This window comes from Heterodontus francisci, chromosome 8 (assembly GCF_036365525.1).
Source record: "Heterodontus francisci isolate sHetFra1 chromosome 8, sHetFra1.hap1, whole genome shotgun sequence".
Taxonomy (NCBI): domain Eukaryota; kingdom Metazoa; phylum Chordata; class Chondrichthyes; order Heterodontiformes; family Heterodontidae; genus Heterodontus; species Heterodontus francisci.
In genome coordinates, this window is record NC_090378.1 from 37,129,965 (window position 1) to 37,152,559 (window position 22,595).

At 44.6% G+C, this 22,595-nt stretch overlaps 1 protein-coding gene across 1 annotated transcript in view; it reads left to right on the forward strand.

Moving 5' to 3' along the window:
• LOC137372510 (G-protein coupled receptor 54-like) overlaps window positions 1–14,650 on the forward strand; it is a 36,497-nt gene extending 21,847 nt beyond the window's left edge. The window contains exons 4-5 of the mRNA XM_068036389.1: window positions 2,941–3,179; window positions 13,913–14,650. Coding sequence (XP_067892490.1) covers window positions 2,941–3,179; window positions 13,913–14,269 — 596 coding nt within the window. The 3' untranslated portion in view covers window positions 14,270–14,650. The remainder of the gene's footprint in view (window positions 1–2,940; window positions 3,180–13,912) is intronic.
• The last annotated feature ends 7,945 nt before the right edge of the window (window positions 14,651–22,595 follow it).

A 22,595-nucleotide genomic window follows, 5' to 3' on the forward strand; every position in this document is an offset into this window, starting at 1 on the left:
AAGCAGCATCGTCAGCAAAGAGGAGTTCTCTGATGAGGACTTTCCGTACTTTGGACTGCGCTCTTAGACGGGCAAGGTTGAACAACCTGCCCCCTGATCTTGTGTGGAGGAAAATTCCTTCTTCAGAGGATTTGAACGCATGTGAAAGCAGCAGGGAGAAGAAAATCCCAAAAAGTGTGGGTGCGAGAACACAGCCCTGTTTCACACCACTCAGGATAGGAAAGGGCTCTGATGAGGAGCCACCATGTTGAATTGTGCCTTTCATATTGTCATGGAATGAGGTGATGATACTTAGTAGCTTTGGTGGACATCCGATCTTTTCTAGTAGTCTGAAGAGACCACGTCTGCTGACGAGGTCAAAGGCTTTGGTGAGATCAATGAAAGCAATGTAGAGGGGCATCTGTTGTTCACGGCATTTCTCCTGTATCTGACGAAGGGAGAACAGCATGTCAATAGTCGATCTCTCTGCACGAAAGCCACACTGTGCCTCAGGGTAGACGCGCTCGGCCAGCTTCTGGAGCCTGTTCAGAGCGACTCGAGCAAAGACTTTCCCCACTATGCTGAGCAGGGAGATTCCACGGTAGTTGTTGCAGTCACCGCGGTCACCTTTGTTTTTATAGAGGGTGATGATGTTGGCATCGCGCATGTCCTGGGGTACTGCTCCCTCGTCCCAGCACAGGCATAGCAGTTCATGTAGTGCTGAGAGTATAGCAGGCTTGGCACTCTTGATTATTTCAGGGGTAATGCTGTCCTTCCCAGGGGCTTTTCCGCTGGCTAGGGAATCAATGGCATCACTGAGTTCCGATTTGGTTGGCTGTATGTCCAGCTCATCCATGACTGGTAGAGGCTGGGCTGCATTGAGGGCAGTCTCAGTGACAGCATTCTCCCTGGAGTACAGTTCTAGGTAGTGCTCAACCCAGCGGTCCATCTGTTTGCGTTGGTCAGTGATTATGTCCCCCGATTTAGATTTGAGGGGGGTGATCTTCTTGATGGTTGGCCCAAGAGCTCTCTTCATGCCATCATACATTCCTCTGATGTTTCCGGTGTCTGAGGCCAGCTGAATATGACTGCATAGGTGTTGCCAGTAGTCGTTTGCGCAACGCCTAGCTGTTCTTTGTGCAGTACTTCTGGCTGCTTTAAGTGCTGCGGATGTTAAATCGCTGGGGGCTTTCTTGTAGTTCAAAAGTGCAATGCGCTTAGCGGCTATGTCAGGTTCCAGCTCTTCATTATGAGATTGAAACCAGTCTGCATTTCTCTTCGCACTTTTGACGTAGGTGGTCAAAGCTGACTCATAGATGGCGTCTCTGATGTGGGCCCACTTGGTCTCAGCATCCCCTGTGGGAGTGTTTTGAAGGGCTGTTACAAGTGAATTTAGAAATTTTTGTAACAGCTGTGGGTGAGAAATTCTGCTCGTGTTGATGCGCGGGTGGCCCTTCTGCTTGGAATGATGCAACTTCTTTGGTCTGAGTCTAACCTTGCTGCACACCAGGGAGTGGTCGGTGTCGCAGTCCGCACTGTGGAAGCTGCGTGTGATTTGAACACTGTTTAAGGCGGCTCGCCTTGTGACAATGAGGTCTAGCTGGTGCCAACGACGTGATCTTGGGTGCCTCCATGAAACCTGGTGACAGGGTTTAGTGTGAAAGAACGAGTTGGTGATGCAGAGGTTTTGATAGGTACACAACTCAAGCAGTCTCTGCCCGTTCTCATTCATCCTTCCAACGCCATAGCGCCCAAGGCAGGAGGGCCATGAGTCATGGTCGGCCCCAACCCTGGCATTAAAGTCCCCCAGCAGGAATAGGTGTTACTACATAGGTTGAAAAACTCATTTTTTTTATCGGATCATAGGTTTCAGCTCGGGAGGAAGCCATTTGACCCGTTGTATCTGTGCTCATAATAGCTCCACATTGCAGCTATATATTTGCTCTGGGATCCTTTTGTTGAGAGATTTTCAGGATGGGGCGGAGGAAATCAAAATACTGCTCATTAAACTGAAGCTCTATTCAGATTTTTCAGGTGATGTCATTAGCGGGGTCACAGACCTCAAGGTGATATCAGTCTTGTGATGCTAGTATTTCTTTCTTTTTCAAGATATGTTTTCTTTCCTATTAAGGGAGCTGCCCTTTAAGTTCCTTGTTTTCTTTCCTTGCAGTTCTTCCTGGATCATGCATCCATCTCAGCTGAGCAGGCAGCAGAGGCACTTTGTTCCTAGATCACACCCATTGCTACTCCAAGCTGGCTGCTACGAGATGCCACAAAATACCCCATTAGATATTCTCTTACACTGAGTGGAAGATGTATGGGCTTTGGTCAGCACCTCTCCACACTTGAGTGCATAAACTCAACAGAGTGGAAAGTCACCATGGAGTCAAGTGGGTACAGAGTGAAAGGAGAGGGAGAAGGAGGAGCAGAAGAGTAGTTTAATTGAAATTTAAATAAAGAATAAAAGCTTAAAAGTTAACTATAATTTTATCATTTACACTAAGAATAAGCAACACAGAAAGGGACAGTGATGAGTGGTTCCTGCAGGATATGTGTATTTCAAATAGCAAACGTTAACTTGGACAAATATGTCTGTAGGAAATGTCTTCAACTGCAATTAATAGAGCTCAAGATCTCTTGAGGCAAGTTTAACTCAATTAATAGTTCTCTCTTCAATTTGTTATGTGGTAACCTCATGAGTGCAATCTTGTTGGTACAACTTCTTGTGCATTCTGTTACTTACAAATTTATTTATTTAAGCAATTTTACTTTTAATATAAAGGATAAAAATATATACAGGTATATAAAGCAGTAATACATCTTGGAAGTTCTAACAAAATTAATAAATGGCATCCAAGCCTCTTGATTTAATGGCAGCCTTGTATTGCTATCCTTGCTACATGGCATTCACCAAGTAGGCTCACGACTGATCTCAGTAACATCAGTGTCTTTTGATTCTAGGTTCCTTTCTTCTGTCTTTCCCAATCATTATGTACCAGAAGATTGAAAAGGGCTATTGGTATGGACCTAGGACATATTGTGCAGAGGCCTTTCCATCAGATGCCCATCAGAAAGGCTTCATACTGTACCACTTTCTTGCTGTCTACCTTCTGCCTTTGCTCACCATCTCTTTGTGTTACTCCTTGATGATTAAGAGAGTTGGACAACCTGTTGTTGAGCCTATTGACAACAACTGTCAGGTGCGTGCAGAGACTTAATTAATTTCTCAAGCCAAACACCAAAAGTGAATTTTACTTGACACTTTAACCTCTATATGGTGTATCTCCGCCTACCAAGGAAAGACCAATCATGTGGTAATAGGAGTGGTGGTTTATGTTTTTGCTGAGTTTGCTTTTTGACCAATCTTGCTCCCTCATTCTTTTCAATCCCTACACTCTGAACACCTTTTCACCCTAAACTCAAACCTCATAGTTGAATTTGATATTTGATCCTGCATGTTGAAATAATTTTGTACAGTAAACTGACATAACAAAATGGTGCAATCGGAGGTAACGACAACAAGGACAGGTGGCTCACAAGATCAATCTTGGTGGCCGCTGAGATTTCAGAAAAGGGAAGCATGCACTGGGGAACCAGCAGAAGGACCAGAGTTTTCTAATGGCCAATAACTCAGATTTAACTGATAATGGCTAGATTTTCCTTTGGACACATGCATACAAAATGAAGAGTTACTAGTAGCAAAATGTCTCGGAGAAAGATTCATGGATGGGATGAGTTTGCTGGGAGTATTCTTTGCAGATTTTTTGCATCAGTATGGAATGTTGAGGTGCAGCTGCAGTAGCTGTTGGGTTCCAGGTATAAATATTGAAAACTGGCTTCAGTATTAGTAAGTCTTGTGGTAGTCAAACATCAATTTGTAGAGGAGTCATAACTTGGCTATATTTCTCCATTGTAGAGGAGAAGGAAATTAATTTTTCTCCGCATTGTGCTAAATAGGATCATAGTATTCCAATACTTTACAAAGATAAAAGTGGTAATCAAAACAGAAAATGCTGGAAATATTCAGCAGGTCTGGCAGGATTTGTAGAGAGAGAAACAGGGTTAACGTTTCAGGTCGATAGCCTTTCATCAGTAAAATTAGTGACCAAGGTTTCTTGATAACTTCTACTTTTTGTTTTGTTTCATTATACCTTGAATGTGATTACAAACCAAGCAGCTACATTTTTGTAACTGGGAGGAGCTTACGGTGGAGATATGGGTGGATAGTATCCGGGTCAGGCTTTCTTGATGTAATTGTTGATTTGATCATCTCATTATTATAGTTAATACATCATTGATCCACCATTGTCCACTTCTATTTACTTATACTGATTTAGTTACTGCTTATGTTTTAGATTAAGGGTCAGTCATTCTGTAGAAGGGATAAGTGTAGAAGTAGAAGTCATTAGAAAAAAGTAAAATGTTACTTTTGATAACATCCATCAACAGTTGTTATTAGTGCAAATGAGCAGTAAAGGGTCATTCCTGGGAGATTCTTCAATAAGATAAAGCTAATGATAGTTGAGTCCTCTGAAAGAAAAATATTCTCCAAGGGTACATCTTACAGTCAAATCAGAAAGCTATATCCCACCAAATACATTGCAAATAGCAAGGGCTACTGCTGTGACTTTGTGTAAAATAGCATGATTTCCAACTATATGACTCAGAAGATAAGATGTAAGGTTTATTAGCTAATTTTGTTTACAACATTAGGTCCGATCTTATTATTTCCTTCTTTGAGAAAAATTGAATCACATGCCACAGTTAGGTGGACAAAGAAGTTTATTTTTTAACTACCATGGGTGTGGAGTCACCTGGAATTTAAGGCCAGTTATGAAACATTTTGTGGCAGGGCAAGAAATTACAATACCAACATTCAATTTTGCTAATATTGTGCACTGTCATTTCACTAATGTATATGTGTTTTCAATTAGGTTCAACCTTTATCCACTACTTTAATCTAATTAAAATAATTTCCCAGCTTGCAAGATGCTTTCCCAGGGTCAGTTGGCCCTGGAGTTTTTGGGCTGGTTTGAAGACATGCTTCCACTGCTCGTAATGGAGTCACTCTGGGATACAAACTGTAACTGATACCACTGGAGCAGTCTAGCAGTGAAGGAACTCCACTTGACAGTCTCCATGCCAATTATTTCAAGAAAAAAAAAGATATTGTGGAGAGAAATTCAATAAGGCCCTTTTTCAGGCAAGGGTTTTGTGATGTGCACATACCCGCCCGGTCCCTGCTAAGGCAGGCAGCATGCACTCTTTGTGCTGCCTGCTCAGCACATGATAGTGGTGTGCAGCCCAGCATGAAATTCACTGCTGTCTGGCTGCACAGTCAACAGGAGATCCAGGAGCAAAGGTTGCTAGCACGATGCACATCTAGCCTGCATTGCTTACAATCAGCCTGACCCTCTTAAAGGGGAGTTGCACTCAGGCTACTGGAGCTAGTGGAACAGACTCAGGAAAGCTTTGTTGGAATAAAGGAGAGTGATAATGGAGCAACAGGCCAGAGAGAGGACTCCCAGGTTCTTGGATGCAACGCTGGATGTCTTAGTGATGGAGGTGGAAAGGAGGAGAGAGGTGATGTTTCCACAGGGGGCCAGGAGGACCACAAGGCAAATTCGCCGAAGGGAATGGGAGCACGTGGCCACAGAATTCAATTCCCAGAATTTGGTCCTGAGGACCTGGCTGCAGTGGCTGAACTAGTTCCATGACCTCACATGTGTGCTCAAGTTCAGTGAATGCATCTTCAAATAATATCTCCTACCCACTGCATTATTAACCTCTCACCCTGCTTAATGCATCACAGCCATTGCTTACCCATCAATCATGTCTAACACTCAAATGCTCCACCTCCACTCTCACACACCTACCAATGCTGCCAGCCTCATACCCACCTCTTGCAGCTTCCCATATTTCCAGATATTTAGCTATGGCAGGTACATCTCCCAAACACATTGCAACTCACTCATTAACATTTTTTTCTCTCTCTTGCAAGACAAGGTCGCACCTAACTGCGGGGAGCAGCAAGGGACCAGTGGAGTATGCCTATATCTTCTGAGCTCTTTGGAGGAGACGGTGCAGTTCATTTTCAGATCTGCAGCTACTAGGGCCATTGCACTCAGTATTCCTGAGAAGATCCAGGATGACAGTACATTCCGACTTCCTGCACCTTCTCAAATCTGACTTCACCCTCATCCTGCTATCTGGCATGCAGAGCAAGCTGCTAGTGGTGTGACCATAGACCTCTTGCTTTGCATCCTTCCCCCCTTCCCTCACCCCAACCCTCCACTTCTGCATTTTTGCTTTCAGATACCCAAGATTTGCCACTGGGACAGTCAGTGTAGCCTCATTCTGAACAGCAGAAACAATAGCAGACCTCTGATGAAGAAGCACCATCACTTGATCTGACAATCACAGCCACCAGCTCAAAAACTTGCACTATGTGAACTTTAGAGTGTGGTATAGATCAGCACATGGCGAGCAACTGGGCAGGAATGGGCTGTAGCCATGGCATGGGGAAAGGTGGCATGTGTGCCAACTCAACAGAGGGCAGGTCACAGGCTAGTTCTGTTGCAGAGGACTCAGATAAATACTCCAATGGGGCGGCGTACAGGAGAATGCTGATGGGCATGTACATAGAGTAACATTCGTGCCACACAAGTGCCAGGCAGTGACCATCTCCAACAAGAGAGAATCTAACCATCTCCCCTTGACATTCAATGGCATTATGATCGCTGAATTCCCCCACTGTCAACATCCTGGGGGTTACCATTGACCAGAAAGTGAACTGGAGTAGCCATATAAATACTGTGGCTACAAGAGCAGGTCAGAGGCTAGGAATCCTGAGGCGAGTAACTCACCTCCTGACTCCCCAAAGCCTGTCCACCATCTACAAGGCACAAGTCAGAGGTGTGATGGAATACTCTCCACTTGTCTGGATGGGTGCAGCTCCAACAACACTCAAGAAGCTCGGCACCATCCAGGACAAAGCAGCCCACTTGATTGGCATCCCATCCACAAACATTCACTCCCGTCACCACCAACGCACAGTGGCAGCAGTGTGTACTTATCTATAAGGTGCACTGCAGCAATGCACCAAGGCTACTAAGGCAGCACCTTCCAAACCCACGACCTCTACCACCTAGAAGGACAAGGGCTGCAGATGCATGGGAACACCACCACCTGCAAGCTCCCCTCCAAGCCACACACCATCCTGACTTGGAACTATATTGCTGTTCCTTCACTGTCGCTGGGTCAAACTCCTGGAACTCCCTTCCTAACAGCACTGTGGGTGTAGCTACCCCACATGGACTGCAGCGGTTCAAGAAGGCAGCTCACCACCACCTTCTCAAGGGCAATTAACAATGAGCAATAAATGCTGGCCTAGCCTGCGATGCCCACAACCCATGAAACAAATAAAAAAAAGAAATGCGTGGGCTTTGGCAGGCCTGCCAGAGAGCCTATTGTTATTGTCAAAGAGCTGGGAGGAGTCTGATTCCAACTTGGCATAGGCCTTTGCATGGAAGTGGTGGCCAACTCTATGACAACAATTGCAGTCCCAGCTGTGATGCAGTATCTGGTGGCTAACGTCTCAGCTTCCACTGCAGCACAGGCAGAAGCCACCCAACATCTTGGTGCTGCAGTGGAAACTCAGACAGGTGTCATGAGATCCATGCTTGATGCCATACAGGCCCAGACTACTATCATCATTGCTGCGGATACCAATGCTTAAAGAGGCATGCAAGCTTTCACAGCAATCCAACAGATTACTAGGCCTGTTGATTCGCTGGCGCAGATGCATGGCAGTAGCTCTGCGGTGCACGGTCCTGCTGTCCTCTTTCAGGATGACAGCATTCATGCTCCCACAACTGCCACTCTGCCATTGCCTTTGCTGTTGGCTTTCAGCCAGCCAATCCAGACTGTTGTCACCCATGATGAGTGGTGCAGTCTAATGTCAGGTTTTCAAGGCCCAGAGCTGCTTGAGGTGGTCATGCAAGGTATCTGCAGTCCCGCACACTGAATTTCAGTAGCCTTCCACCAGCTATGCTGCAGCCACTGGGGTAGCTCTGTGTAGGAGCACTAGGCCTGACAAAGGTACCAGCAAGACAGGCACTAAGGGAATGCACAAGGGTGAATAGTTCAGTTTTGTATGTGTTACTGGAAGAGTTGTTGGATAAAGTTATTATTGAATTTTTGTTTTGTGGTGGCTTTAATTTTAGGATTTTGCCAAGAGGATCTGCAGCAGAGAGATGGAAAGTTGGGGAATTGTGGAGCAAAGGTGATGTGGGGATGAGATATCAGGAGAACTGAAGTCTGAGTAGCTGGCCATGGACAGCCCATATTGAGAGAAGAGGTTCCTGATGGCTTCTCCCTTCCTCCTTCCCCTCCTTTTCCTCCTCCACCTGGGATACCCTCCAAAGGCCTGGTGGCAAGGTCTCTCCTGAGAGCAAGGTTTTGAAGGACACAGCAGAATTTGGAGACACTTTTCAGCTAGTATTGCCGGGCACCCCCGAGCAGTCTAGGCAGTGGAACCGTTATTTCAGGACATTGATTGTTTGCTCGATGATGTTCCTAGTGGCAGCATGACTCTTATTGTAGGTGCACTGTCCCCGTGTGGTCAGGTGGCAGAGGGGAGTCATGAGCCAGGTGTAGAGTAGGTAGCCCTTGTCACCAAGTAGCCAACCTTTGGTTTGTCATGGTGGCCCAAAGATGGTGGGTATGGCTGACTGTCGTAGGATGAATGCATCGTGGCTGCTGCCAGGATAACGGACATTCAACGACTGGAAGTTCTGTGCATGGTCAATACACGAGTTGCACATTCGTGGAGCAATTGCAGTACCTCTCTTTGTTAATATGTGGGGCCTGCAGAGCCATGTGTGTGCAGGCACACGGCACCATTAAATACCACTAGCCTGGCATAGCCTGCTGTTTCTCTCTGGTAAGAGAAAAGATGATGAAGTCCCCTCTCCTTTTGTACAGAGCCTCTGTCACCTCCCCGATGCAGCAATGCACGGTGAACTGTGAAATGTGGAAATGTTGCCGGCTTCAGCCTGGAAGGATATGCTGGCATAGAAATTTAGGTCCATGGTGATTTTCAGTGTCATTGGCAGCGCCATCCTTGCCCTGCTGTGCGGCTGCAGATCCAGTTGTAGAAGGTGGCACAGTTCAGTCACCACCTCCTTGGTGAAATGTAGCCACCTCAGACGTTGCTCCTGGCTGAGGTGGAGGTGGGAGAAGTGCTCTCTGAAGACCCTTGGTATGTACAGCTTTCGATTGAGAGCCTTCCTCCTCCTCCTCCCTCTGTGCCCAGCTTCCCCTCTCTGCTGCCTGTGCTCCATCTCTAAGTCATGCTGCAGCACAAGAGGAACTGCAACTATAGCTCCTGTTACTGAAAGAAGGCTTTTTCTTGACAGGCTTTCCAGCTTCTCTCACCTCCTCCATCCAAAAATGTTTCCAAACTCCTCGAATAGCACTGAATGTAGTACCTCCACTCATTCTACAGAAGCAAAAGCAAGTCAAAAGCACCTCACCTGGAAGTCCCATGGTAATCCCTTTAAATGGTGTTAATGGAGTTCCCTCTTGCAGCTGAATGCCTGCAAGGTCCAAAATGGCAGTTCATGAGTCAAATCAGTGTTAGATTTTTTTTTATTTACAAAATATACTTTATTCATAAAAATCTGTAAAAATTACATTCCCAAACAGTTTAAAACAGCATCAAGTCAAAAAATACAAACAGTGCAAAGGTGATCAGTTTCCTTCTATACAATCATGAGTTGCCTCACAACCCTTCCATTTCATTGTCATGCCATATACATTTTTACATTTACAGCACACAAAATTTCTCCGATACAGTTCGAGGGGTTTCCCATGAATCCAGCCCCTCAGTTTAGCTTGGTGGGGGGATCTTACACTGTGGTCTTTCCCCATTGAGCCTTTGCTGCAGCTGCCCCAAGCTTTAGTGCGTCCCTCAGCACGTAGTCCTGGACCTTGGAATGTGCCAGTCTGCAACATTCGGTGGTGGACAACTCTTTGCGCTGGAAGACCAGCAAGTTTCGGGCAGACCAAAGGGCGTCTTTCACCGAATTGATAGTCCTCCAGCAGCAGTTGATGTTTGTCTCGGTGTGCGTCCCTGGGAACAGCCCGTAGAGCACAGACTCCTGTGTTACCGAGCTGCTTGGGATGAACCTCGACAAAAACCACTGCATCACTTTCCACACCTGCTTTGCGATGACACATTCCAGGAGGAGGTGGGCAACCGTCTCTTCTCCACCACAGCCACCGTGGGGGCATTGTGTGGAGGGGGCGAGACTTCGGGTGTGCATGAAGGATCTGACGGGGAGGGCCCTTCTCACCACCAGCCAAGCTACATCTTGGTGCTTGTTTGAAAGTTCTGGTGATGAGGTATTCCGCCAAATGACTTTGGCGGTCTGCTCAGGGAACCATCCGACAGGATCCACCGTCTCCTTTTTCCGTAGGGCCTTGAGGACATTCCGAGCAGACCACTGCCTGATGGATCGGTGGTCAAAGGTGTTTTCGCGCAGAAACTGCTCCACAAAGGATAGGTGGTACGGCCCGGCCCAACTGCATGAAGCGTTCCGCGGCAATGTGACCAGGCCCATCCTTCGCAACACCGGGGACAGATAGAACCTCAGCATGTAGTGACACTTGGAGTTTGCGTACTGGAGATCTACACACAGCTTGATGCAGCCGCACACGAAGGTGGTCATCAGGATGAGGGCCACGTTGGGTACATTTTTCCCGCCCTTGTCCAGAGATTTGAACATCGTGTCCCTCCGGACCCAATCCATTTTGGATCCCCAGATGAAGCGGAAAATGGCTCGGGTGACTGCCACGGCGCAGGAGTGGGGTATGGGCCAGACCTGCGCCACTTAGAGCAACAACGTGAGCGCCTCGCACCTGATGACCAGGTTCTTACCCACAATGGAGAGAGATCGCTGCCCCCACATGCTCAACTTTTGTTGTACCTTGGCTACTCACTCCTCCCAGGTTTTGGTGCACGCCCCGGCCCTTCTGAACCATATCCCCAGCACCTTCAGGTAATCTGACCTGACGGTGAAGGGGACAAAGGATCGGTCAGCCCAGTTCCCAAAGAACATGGCCTTGCTCTTGCCGTGGTTAACTTTGGCTCCCGAGGCCAGTTCGATCTGGTCGCAGATGCTCATCAGTCTGCACACAGATAGAGGGTCCGAGCAAAAGACGGCGACGTCATCATGTATAGGGAGGTTTTAACCTGAGTGCCTCCACTGCCTGGGATTGTCACCCCTCTTACGCTCGCATCCTTCCTAATAGACTCAGCAAAGGGTTCAATACAGCAAACAAACAAGACCGGGGAGAGAGGACAGCCCTGTCTGACTCCAGATTTGATCGGGAAACTTTCCGATTCCCACCCGTTGATTGAGACTGCGCTAATGATGTTTGTGTAGAGCAGTTGGATCCAATTGCAGATTCCCTCCCCAAACCCCATTTTGGAAAGCATGTCCATCATGTAGGTGTGCGATATCCTGTCAAAAGCCTTCTCCTGGTCCAGGCTGATGAGGCAGGTGTCCACCCTCCTGTCCTGTACGTAGGCGATCGTATCCCTGAGTAGCGCGAGACTATCAGGGATCTTCCTGCCGGGTACAGTACAGGTCTGATCGCGGTGGATCACCAACTCCAGAGCAGACTTGACTCGACTGGCTATGACTTTGGACAGAATCTTGTAGTCAACATTAAGCAGTGAGATGGGCCGCCAATTTCTGATTTCTTCCCTCTCCCCCTTCCGCTTGTAAATGAGAGTGATGATGTCTTTCCTCATGGATTCTGACATGCTGCTGGCCAGGAGCATACTCTCGTATACTTCCAGCAGGTCCGGGCCGACCCAGTACCACAGGGCCGAGTACAACTCGACCGGTAAGCCGTCGCTTCCGGGAGTTTTACTCGTCTCGAAGGACTCGACGGCCTTTGTCAGCTCGTCCAGAGTTAGCGGCTTGTCCAGACTTTCCTTCCTGCCGTCATCTAAGACCTCTGTGATAGATGACAGGAAGGACTGCATGGCTCTGCTGTCTGTGGGCTTCGCGTCATACAGCCCAGCCTAAACGGATTTGCTGATCCTTAGTATGTCGGACTGCGAAGACGTTACCGAGCCATCTTCTTCCTTCAGGCTGCTGATAACAGAGCTCTCTCTGTGTACCTTTTGGAAGAAGTAACGCGAGCACGTCTCATCCTGTTCGATGGAGCGGACTCTGGACCGGAAGATGATCTTGGAGGCCTCCTTGGCAAAGAGCGAGGCCTGCTGGCTCTTCACCTCTTGGAGGTCCTCCTTGACCTCGACCCCCATCGACTGCAACCGGAGCAGATTTTGCATACTTTTCTGGAGTCGGGACATTTCCCTCTGTCTCTCTCTCGCCCTCTGAACACCTTTGTGGATGAAGAACCTCTTGATGTTCTCCTTGATCGCTTCCCACCAGTGAACTGGAGACTCAAAGAGGGGTTTCACGGTCCTCCAACCTTTGTAATCCCTTTTGAGTTCCTCAACGTTCTCTGGGGTCAGCAGTGTAGCATTGAGCTTCCACGTGACTGTCACAGCGCAGGAGTGGGGTATGGGCCAGACCTGCGCCACTTAGAGCAACAACGTGAGCGCCTCGCACCTGATGACCAGGTTCTTACCCACAATGGAGAGAGATCGCTGCCCCCACATGCTCAACCTTTGTTGTACCTTGGCTACTCGCTCCTCCCAGGTTTTGGTGCACGCCCCGGCCCTTCCGAACCATAGCCCCAGCACCTTCAGGTAATCTGACCTGACGGTGAAGGGGACAAAGGATCGGTCAGCCCAGTTCCCAAAGAACATGGCCTTGCTCTTGCCGTGGTTAATGTTGGCTCCCGAGGCCAGTTCGAACTGGTCGCAGATGCTCATCAGTCTGCGCACGGACAGAGGGTCCGAGCAGAAAACGGCAACGTCATCCATGTACAGGGAGGTTTTAGCCTGAGTGCCTCCGCTGCCTGGGATTATCACCCCTCTTATGCTCGCATCCTTCCTAATAGACTCAGCAAAGGGTTCAATACAGCAAACAAACAAGACCGGGGAGAGAGGACAGCCCTGTCTGACTCCAGATTTGATCGGGAAACTTTCCGATTCCCACCAATTAATTGAGACTGCGCTAATGATGTTTGTGTAGAGCAGTTGGATCCAATTGCAGATTCCCTCCCCAAACCCCATTTTGGAAAGCACGTCCATCATGTAGGTGTGCGATATCCTGTCAAAAGCCTTCTCCTGGTCCAGGCTGATGAGGCAGGTGTCCACCCTCCTGTCCTGTACGTAGGCGATCGTATCCCTGAGTAGCGCGAGACTATCAGAGATCTTCCTGCTGGGTACAGTCAGTGTTAGATGCTGTTTGACATCACAATCCATCCACTCTGCATGCCTCCGTGCACACAATTTTGTGGCCTGCAAGTTTTAGTCTGATCCGTAAAATGGGGGAGTATTTTGAGCAAAAGTGACTATGCCGAGACTTTTCTTCACTTTTCATTGGTAACTACTTTACAGATTGGTATTGGTAAGTTTTAAAATAGACTAACCATAAAGTTGTTACAGAAGCACTGAAATAAATTTATAATTTTTTTTATTCGTTCATGGGATTTGGGTGTTGCTGGCTAGGCGAGCATTTTTTGCCCATCCCTAATTGCCCTTGAGAAGTTCCTGAGAGAGCAGGAAGAAGAGGATATGAAATAGTTGCAATGTAGAGGGGGATATAAATAGTCCGAGCAAGTATTGAGCCAGGTGAAAGGGGTTGTGAATGCTCTTTTCACAGTCCTTCCTTCTTTTGTTGTTGATTGATCTCATTAGAGCTTTTGTTTCACACTGCAGTAATTGAAATTTGTTGCAATTCTTTTGAGAGTGTAACTCCAATGTATATCTGTTTTCAACTAGGTCCAACTTTTATCTGAAAGGACAATAGCAATGAGAAGCAAGATTTCGAAAATGGTGGTGGTAATTGTGCTCCTGTTTACGATCTGTTGGGGACCCATCCAGCTTTTCATCCTCTTCCAGGGATTTTACCCAAAATTCCAGGCCAACTATGAGACCTACAAGATCAAGACTTGGGCCAACTGCATGTCATATGCCAACTCCTGCATCAACCCCATAGTTTATGGGTTTATGGGAGCCAGCTTCAGGAAGTCTTTTAAGAAGGCCTTCCCATTCATATTTAGACAGAAGGTGAGGGACACCAACGTGACCTCAGGCAGTGGCAATGCAGAAATGAAGTTTCTCACTGCAGAATCATGATTGTCATGAATGAACATGGTCAAAGATACACAAGCACAAACCATTGACTTGTTTGGCCCACAGAATTCCTAGAGGGAAAATATACCTTCAGTAAGATATTCAATGACTTATTTATGGCAACCTTAGCAGAGCTTGCCACAACTAAGTAGCACTTCCAGTTTGGCCATGTTTTGTGGTTTACTGTAAAAAATATTTTAGCATCAAAAAGATTCATAACACAACTGAATCCTTTATAATTGGTTATCCAAGAAATATTGCCCTTGGATTTGGAATTCTGTAAACTGCAAATGGAATATAAGGATGTAAAGGGTTAATACTGAAGACAGTGCGAATGACTCCTCCCTCTGTAAGAGAGATAATGTAACAGTCACATGGTATAGGCTTGAGGAGAAGAGATAGCAGCACGGAGGACGCTAGCTTAGGAGGCTTGTGGAGAGTGTGTATAGTAAATGTAAATAATAAAGTTGTTTATCTGGAGTCTAATACTTACTCGAGAATTTGTAGTAATGCTACAAATACAACAACAGCAGCCAATATGCAAATCTATCTTGCATTGGCCCATTGAGTCACTCATTGAAGAATTCAACTGAAAAGAATCAAGAAACACATTTTTAAGCCTGGACTCAGAACAGGTTTTACTTTTAGACTTATATGTGGATCACAAGCATTATATATAATGGCAATAAATGGGAAGTGATCTAAATCATTGAAATTGTATATATGGGGAGAAATAGTAAATAGTTTGCTCTATTGAAATTTGACGTTTAATTGGTGTAAAAGAGAAATGATTTGATTCACTGAAATTCCAGATGGGGAATTGATCAGGAAACAGTTTAATCTATTGGGAATTTATCTAGTGGTGTGAATGGGAATCTGCATGATCGCTCTGATTTTATATAATGGAAATTAATGGAATGCCCATTGAAATTTAACATGGTGAATATAAAAGGTTTCGATTAGATTAGTTTTGGTTGAAGTGTCTGGAAATTGGTTTAATACACCGGGAATTTGTTGTTGTTGCATAAATCAGGTACATATATGGATATATTCTGTATATTTGGGTCTTAAGGAGCTCATCAAAATGTCTCATTATAGTTGTACCATTTCATCTGGGTAATGCAGAATATTTTGCAGTTTGGGTTTGAGTGATATTGAGTGATAGGTAAACCAAATAGGATCAATATATTTTTCAATTACTGGGATACCACATTCAGAGGTTATTGGACAGATTGATGATGCCAAGAATATACCAGCTAAAATGTGAATTAAATTAAGAGGGCAATGTTACCTATTAACAGACTATGATCTGAAGTCATCAAATTAATGCTAGGGAGTTCAGGACAATTATAAACAAGAGTTGATGGCAAGTTTATTTGGTTTTTTTTGGATCATTGATCTGTGCAGATGGCTAAATGAACCAAATTAGTTCTCATTTGAGGAAAAAGAATATGACAGTGGAATATTTTCATTTTTTTGAATAATGAAGAGAATTAATGAGATGAATGAGAAGCATTTTGTGTAAAGCATTAATCAGAAAACCAGTGATCACAATTAAAAGCTAATGAAGCTACAGTTGAAATATAACTTAGGAGTAAATTTTTAAGGATTGTTGATTTGTGACTGAATGTGGTGAATCTGGGAAATGGGTAGATCCCTGATTGAAGAAGGAGTTGAGGAAAATGAGTTTGAAACAGGAAGGAAGTTAAAAAGGGGCCAGTGTACATCCTAAAAGGTGATGTTAATGATACATTGACCTAGGTGGGATAAAGGTCCTCTTCTGCTTCCTTATGATTAAATAAAGAAACCAGAGAACTGTGAATTCTTTAACAGGACCCACTCTCTCTCATGGAAGCTAAATGTGAGTCTGTGGACTGGGACAGATGTGTTGACTGTTGTTGACATGAAACCTGGGTACAGGAGCTTTTGGCTTGATTACCTTGGCTTTGACATGCCTGATTGGAAGTGCCAAGTGTTATAAAAAGGAGCATGGTACAGATAATTAGTTAAGCAGATGGACAATTCTGCTGCCATATTGTGTACTATGCTGGTGTGTCTGGAAATATACCACATTTGAGGAGAAATTACAGACAGAATATTATAGAAATGTGCATCAGTATCTGTTTCAGTGCTTTGGTTTAGTTCAGATTATTTAAAGATGTATTTTTAAGCTGTGGTTACAATTTTTTACAATGTAAAACATCAAGCCAGTGCTCTAGCACTAAGGTATTCCACTTTCCTGCTTTATTCACTCCGCAGGTTCAAAATAGTTTTCCAGGTTAAGATCTTGGTTTTTATTTGTTCCTTACTGCCTGCAGTGTTTTTATTTCCACATCTTTCTGTTCTACTTACATTTTCTTTGGGGTAGAAATCTCTTATGCTACCAATATTGTCACTTCTTTATCCTTTTTCAGTTGATCTTCTATTTATATAATCTTTGCTCAACAGGTTTCTTGTCATGAGTAAATATAATTTTCCTTCAAACTGAACCTACTATGCACACCTGAATCCCTTGGATCATTGAAGAATAGTTCCTACTGGTCCTACTAACCAAGGAAACCCCAAAGATGTGTTATAAGTCATAAAGAACAAAAGGATAACTGAGGAAAGAGTGGGGTTGATCAGAGACTAAAAAGATAACTCGTGTGTGAAGCAGAAGACATGGGCATTATTACTAATAAAAATTTAGTATCGGTTTTCACAAAAGAGTGGATGAAGCAGACATTGTAGTTGAGGAGCAGGCATGTGAAATATTGGATTGGATAAACAGGAAATATTAAGGTGTTTAGAATCCTTCAAAGTGGATAAACCACCAGGTCTAGATGAAATGTAATCCAGGCTGCTAAGAGAAGCAAAGGAAGAAATAGTGGAGGCTCTGACCATCATTTTCCTAACCTCTCTGGCTACAGGCGTGGTTCCAAAGGACTGGAGTATTGTTAACATTTTACCATTGTTTAAAATGGGAGGAGGGGATAGCCCAAGTAATTGCAGGCCAGTCAGCCTAACCTCGGTGGTGGGAAAATTATTGGAAAAATTTCTGAGAGTAAATTATCATTTAGGAAGGCACAGATTAATCAAGGACAGTCAGCATGGATTTATTAAAGGGAGGCCTGACTAACTTAATTGACTTTTTTGAAGAGGTAACAAGGAGGGTCGATGAGGGTAGTGCATTTTCTGTAGTCCACATGAATTTGAGCAAGGTTTTTGACAAGATCCCACATGGCAGACTGGTCAGAAAATTAAAAACTCATGGGATACAAGAGAAAGTGACAAGTTGGATCCAAACTGGCTCAGTGGCAGAACTAAAGGGTAATGATCGCGGATGCATTTGTGATGGGAAGACGTTTTGTGGTATATATCAATGATTTAGACTTAAATGTAGGAAGCATGATTAAGATGTTTGCAGTTAATATGAAAACTGGCCATGTGGTTGATAATAAGGAAGAAAGCTGTAGACTGCAGGAAGTATCAATGGACTAGTCAGTAGGCAGAAAAATGGTAAATGGAATTCAATCCGGAGAAGTGTGAAGTAATACATTTTGGGAGGGCAAACAAGGCAAGGGAATATACAATAAATGCTAGGATACTGTGAATTGTAGAGGAACAGTGGGACCTTGAAGTGCATGTCCATAGATCCCAGAAGATAGCAGGACAGATAGATAAGGTGGTTAAGAAGGCATACAGGATATTTTTCTTCATTGGCCGAGGTACAGAATATTAAATGGGGGAGGTTATGCTGGAACTGTATAAAACACTAGTTAGACTACGACTGGAATATTGCATGTGGTTCTAGTCACCAGATTACAGGAAGGATGTGATTGCACTAGAGAGGGTACAGAGGAGATGTACGAGGATGTTACCCGGAATGGGAAATTTTAGCTATGAGGAAAGATCGGATAAGCTGGGGTTGTTTTCTTTGGAACAGAGGAGGCTGAGGGGAGATTTATTTGAGGTGTGTAGAATTATGAGGGGACTAGTTAAGAGTGGATAGGAAAGACCTATTCCCATTAGCAGAGAGCTCAAGAACCAGGGGGCATAGATTTAAAATAATTGGCGGAAGGATAGAGGGGAGTCGAGGAGAGAATTGTTCACCCAGAGGATGGTTGGGGTCTGGAACTCACTGCTTGAAAGGGTGGTAGAGGCAGAAACCCTCATCACATTTACAAAATACCTGGATATGCATTTGCATAAACTACAGACCTATGGTACAAGAGCTGGAAAATGGGATTAGACTGGATAGATTTTTTTCAGCTAGCATAGACACGATGGGATGAATGGCCTCATTGGATGCTGTAAATTTTCTATGATTCTATGATCCTGCTCCAAGGATAAAAATTTTTACTGCCACTGATGGAAATTTGACCACCTGACCCACATTGGTTATACAATTTTGAGGATAGCTTCCCATCCCCATTCATCAAATGTCATACTAATGGTTTGGTAAATTGGGCATGGTTGATTGTATATATGGGACACGTTACCCAATTGCTACTTGGAAACCAATGGTGCCTACAGTAATGTTACTAGTAACAATGATTGTCCTGACCAAATTTACATTTTTCTGAACAAACAGTGAAGAATGTACACATGCATTGGAGAAGTTTACTTTGAAAGGATGATAGCTTCTACTGCAGAATAAACTTATCTTAATGACTGACTCAGGATTTTTGGTTATTTTTGCTGTTTCGTGTTCTGCTTGAAAACATGCCAGTAAAAAAGGCATTGCCCCTTTAATAACAACTTACATTTATATAGTGCCTTCAACAGAGAAATATGTCCAAAGGCAGTTCATAGAAGTGGAACAGGGCAACGATGGACACCAGCAACAACAGCAACTGGCATTGATATAGCACCTTTAATGTAGTAAAACATCACAAGGTGCTTCATGTGAGTGTTATTAAACAATACGTAACACTGAGCCACATGTGGAGATATTAGGTAAGATGACCAAAATCTTGGTAAAAGAGGTAGGGCTAAATTGCACCCACAATTAGAGCTTAAACAGTGGAAGAGAGGAGACTGAGGGAGAAAGGGCAGAAGATGGTGACAGACAGCCATGGATAGAGTTGTACAGCAAGGGAGCTCTCGAGGGAGCCATCTTGGAATTCTCAATCAAAAGAAGGAGATATTGGGAAGGGTAACAAAAAGCTTGGTCACAGTTATATTCTAAGGAGGGTCTTAAAGGAATAGAGAGAGAGATAGAGAGAGAGAGGTTTAGGTTGAGAATTCCAGAGGTTAGGGGGAGGCTCAAAAGACCAGAGATAAGAGACCAGAGTTGGAGGCCTGCCAAGTTTCTTGTTTTCTGTCTTTAGGCATACCGGGTTGTTACGGACAGGTGGTAAGCAGCGTGGGTAACTTCCACTCCTCACATCCCAACTGACTGCAATCGTGTTTTAAAAATGGCGTGGTGGTCCTGAGTGTTTTAGGGTCAAATAAACAGACAAATGACATGTTTTCTCATAGGTTTGAAAAAAAGATTAAATTTATTTAAACAGCAAAAACCTAAATTTCACAACCTTCATCCACTCACGCATTCACACACACATGTATACACAATAGGTGGATAGAGATAGAAAGGGTAGGATGCAATTTAAGTTCAAAGGGAGGTAAGAGCTCATGGATCACAGAAAATCTGTTGTATCTTCTCGGGAGGAAAAATATTTTCAAAGGTGCAGACCTGAATGTAGTCGAACTTGCTGAGGTGTTGAAGATTTCAGGTAATTAAAACGTCAGACTAGAGGCGGTGGTCACTTTATGTTCTCTGTGTAGAATTAGCAGCAGGGCTTCTTCCTTATGCTGGTGTGATCTCATAGCCTTTTGCTGGACTGGTTTTCGTTGGTTTTTCCTCGATCTCCCCTCTCTCTCCAGAGGGCTACCTTTTAAGGTAAAACTCTATCACCTTTGATTTTCTGTTTGGTGACACATGGCCCTCTAACTTGGTGTGATCACACAATAGATCAGGATATGAAAACCATGGCTCTCTGTTGATGTCTGAATGGGGACCATTCTGTTATAATGGCGCTACTACACAACTACTGAATCTGGAAGACTTGGAATCATAATTCTTTCCACAAGACAGAAATGGGGGAACAAAGAGAAATATAGTCGCACCCCAGTAGCTAGTTCCTCTCTTTGTTGTTTCTTTGATGTTAGATCCAAAGCAGCCATCTCCAAATCATACTGTTGCAGTTCATGCTTTCTACATACAGACCTAGAACTTTGTTTTTGGCTGTGAGTCATCTTGTCTCCAGAACCCTTTGTTAGTTCATTCATCTAGATAGGAGTCATCAATATGCAATGGTGCTCCTTTCAATTTCAAAGGGTTCTCCGCACAGCGATTTAGACACAGTTAATGAATTTTGTCTTTGCAGACAGGTTTGTTGATTTCCAGTACAGGAGGTGTCACATGACTGCTGCTCCATTTTGATTGTGGTACAAGTGTCCATGTTCTTGTGGTTTATCAGTTGGCTTTTTATTTTCATAATTCCTCCAATTATTGTTCATTTCAACATGGCTCCTTCCATGCGTGACAGGGTAGATATCTGCAATGGGCGTTAGGCCCCTTGAATATGTAAATTAGGGGGCATCACCAGTTATAGCACCCCCTTCAGAAAATAGTGATCGATGAATATGGCAGGTTTTAAGCCTGTCTCACTTCCTGTGGTTGTCGACCAAAGGTAGGTTTTCATAATCTTGTTTTTTAACAAAGACCTTCCTGTGGTGCTAGAAGGAGCAAGAGTGCTCCTCCAGCTCCACAGGAGTTGCCAGTCCCCCAGCCCCCTAACCCAACCCTTGATGTCTCCCATTCAGGCGAGCTGCCTATGGAGATGAAACCTGGTGGGAAGCTCAGTTACTCAAATGAGGGCTGAGGAGCAATATCCACCCTTCCTTGACCCTCTTACTTTGGGAGTCGCTGCTTCCACAGCAGTGAGGTTGGAGCCAAAAAAAAGGACCCAGATATATTTTTACTGCATAATCTTTGGAGTCCTGAAGGCTTAGCAGCCAAGGGAGTTGGCCTGGTTCTAACTCTAGGCCAGTTTTTGGCAAGTGAATAGCAGTGTGACACTCATCCACTGCTCCAGAAATGAGGCCTGGGGTATTTTACCTCTCAGATCTTATTTAAATCCCGCCAACTATGAATCAATGGAAAATTATGTGGCCGGAAAGTTGCCTGCTGAGAGCCAGGTCGGTGTGAGCTTGAAAAATTGGCTTCTCCCGAGGGAGGTGGAAGGCTTAAACTGTCTAGTGGAGATGGAAAAGCACTCCCACTGCTTCTGGCCCTGCGAGGAAAGTCAATATATAAAAAAAATCTTGTCACCTCTTGTTGGGGTGCTCTGGTGGGAAACGTACTGTGGCTTCTGGCTCAGGCCACTAAAATAAAATTGCAGTCAGGTCCTGATGATGTCATTGGTAAAGAAAATTGCCCACTTGGGCGTTCTTGCCACCTCCCCATGTGAGCTGGTTAAAATAAGGAAGAGTCATCATCTGATATATCCAGGCTGGATAAATAACCTGTGTGATTTTAACTGCCTACCTGCATGATTTCCACTATGCTTCCTGGGGGGATTAGTTCCTTATATATGTTTTATATGTTTAATTATGGCAGAGCTTACATCTGCTCATATACAAATTAACCTTAATTTACAAATATATTAATGATTTAGACATGAATATAGGAGGTCTGATCAGTAAGTTCGCAGATTACACGAAAATTGGTGGTTTCGTAAATAGTAAGGAGGAAAGCTTTAGATTACAGGACAATATAGATGGGCTGGTAAGATGGGCAGAACAGTGGCAAATGGAATTTAATCCTGAGAAGTGTGAGGTGATGCATTTTGGGAGGACTAACAAGCAAGAGGAGATACAATGGATGGTAGGACCCTAGGAAGTACAGAAGGTCAGAGGGACCTTGGTGTACTTGTCCATAGATCACTGAAGGCAGCAGCACAGGTAGATAAGATGGTTAGGAAGGCATATGGGATACTTGCCTTTATTAGCCGAGGCATAAAATATAAGAGCAGGGAGGTTATGATGGAGCTGTATAAAACGCTAGTTAGACCACAGCTGGAGTACTGTGTACAGTTCTGGTCACCACACTATAGGAAGGATGTGATTGCACTGGAGAGGGTGCAGAGCAGATTCACCAGGATGTTGTCTGGGCTGGAGCATTTCAGCTATGAAGAGAGACTGAAAAGGCTGGGGTTGTTTTCCTTAGAGCAGAGAAGGCTGAGGGGGGACATGATTGAGGTATACAAAATTATGAGGGACATTGATAGGTTAGATAGGAAGAAACTTTTTCCCTTAGTGGAGGGGTAAATAACCAGGGGGC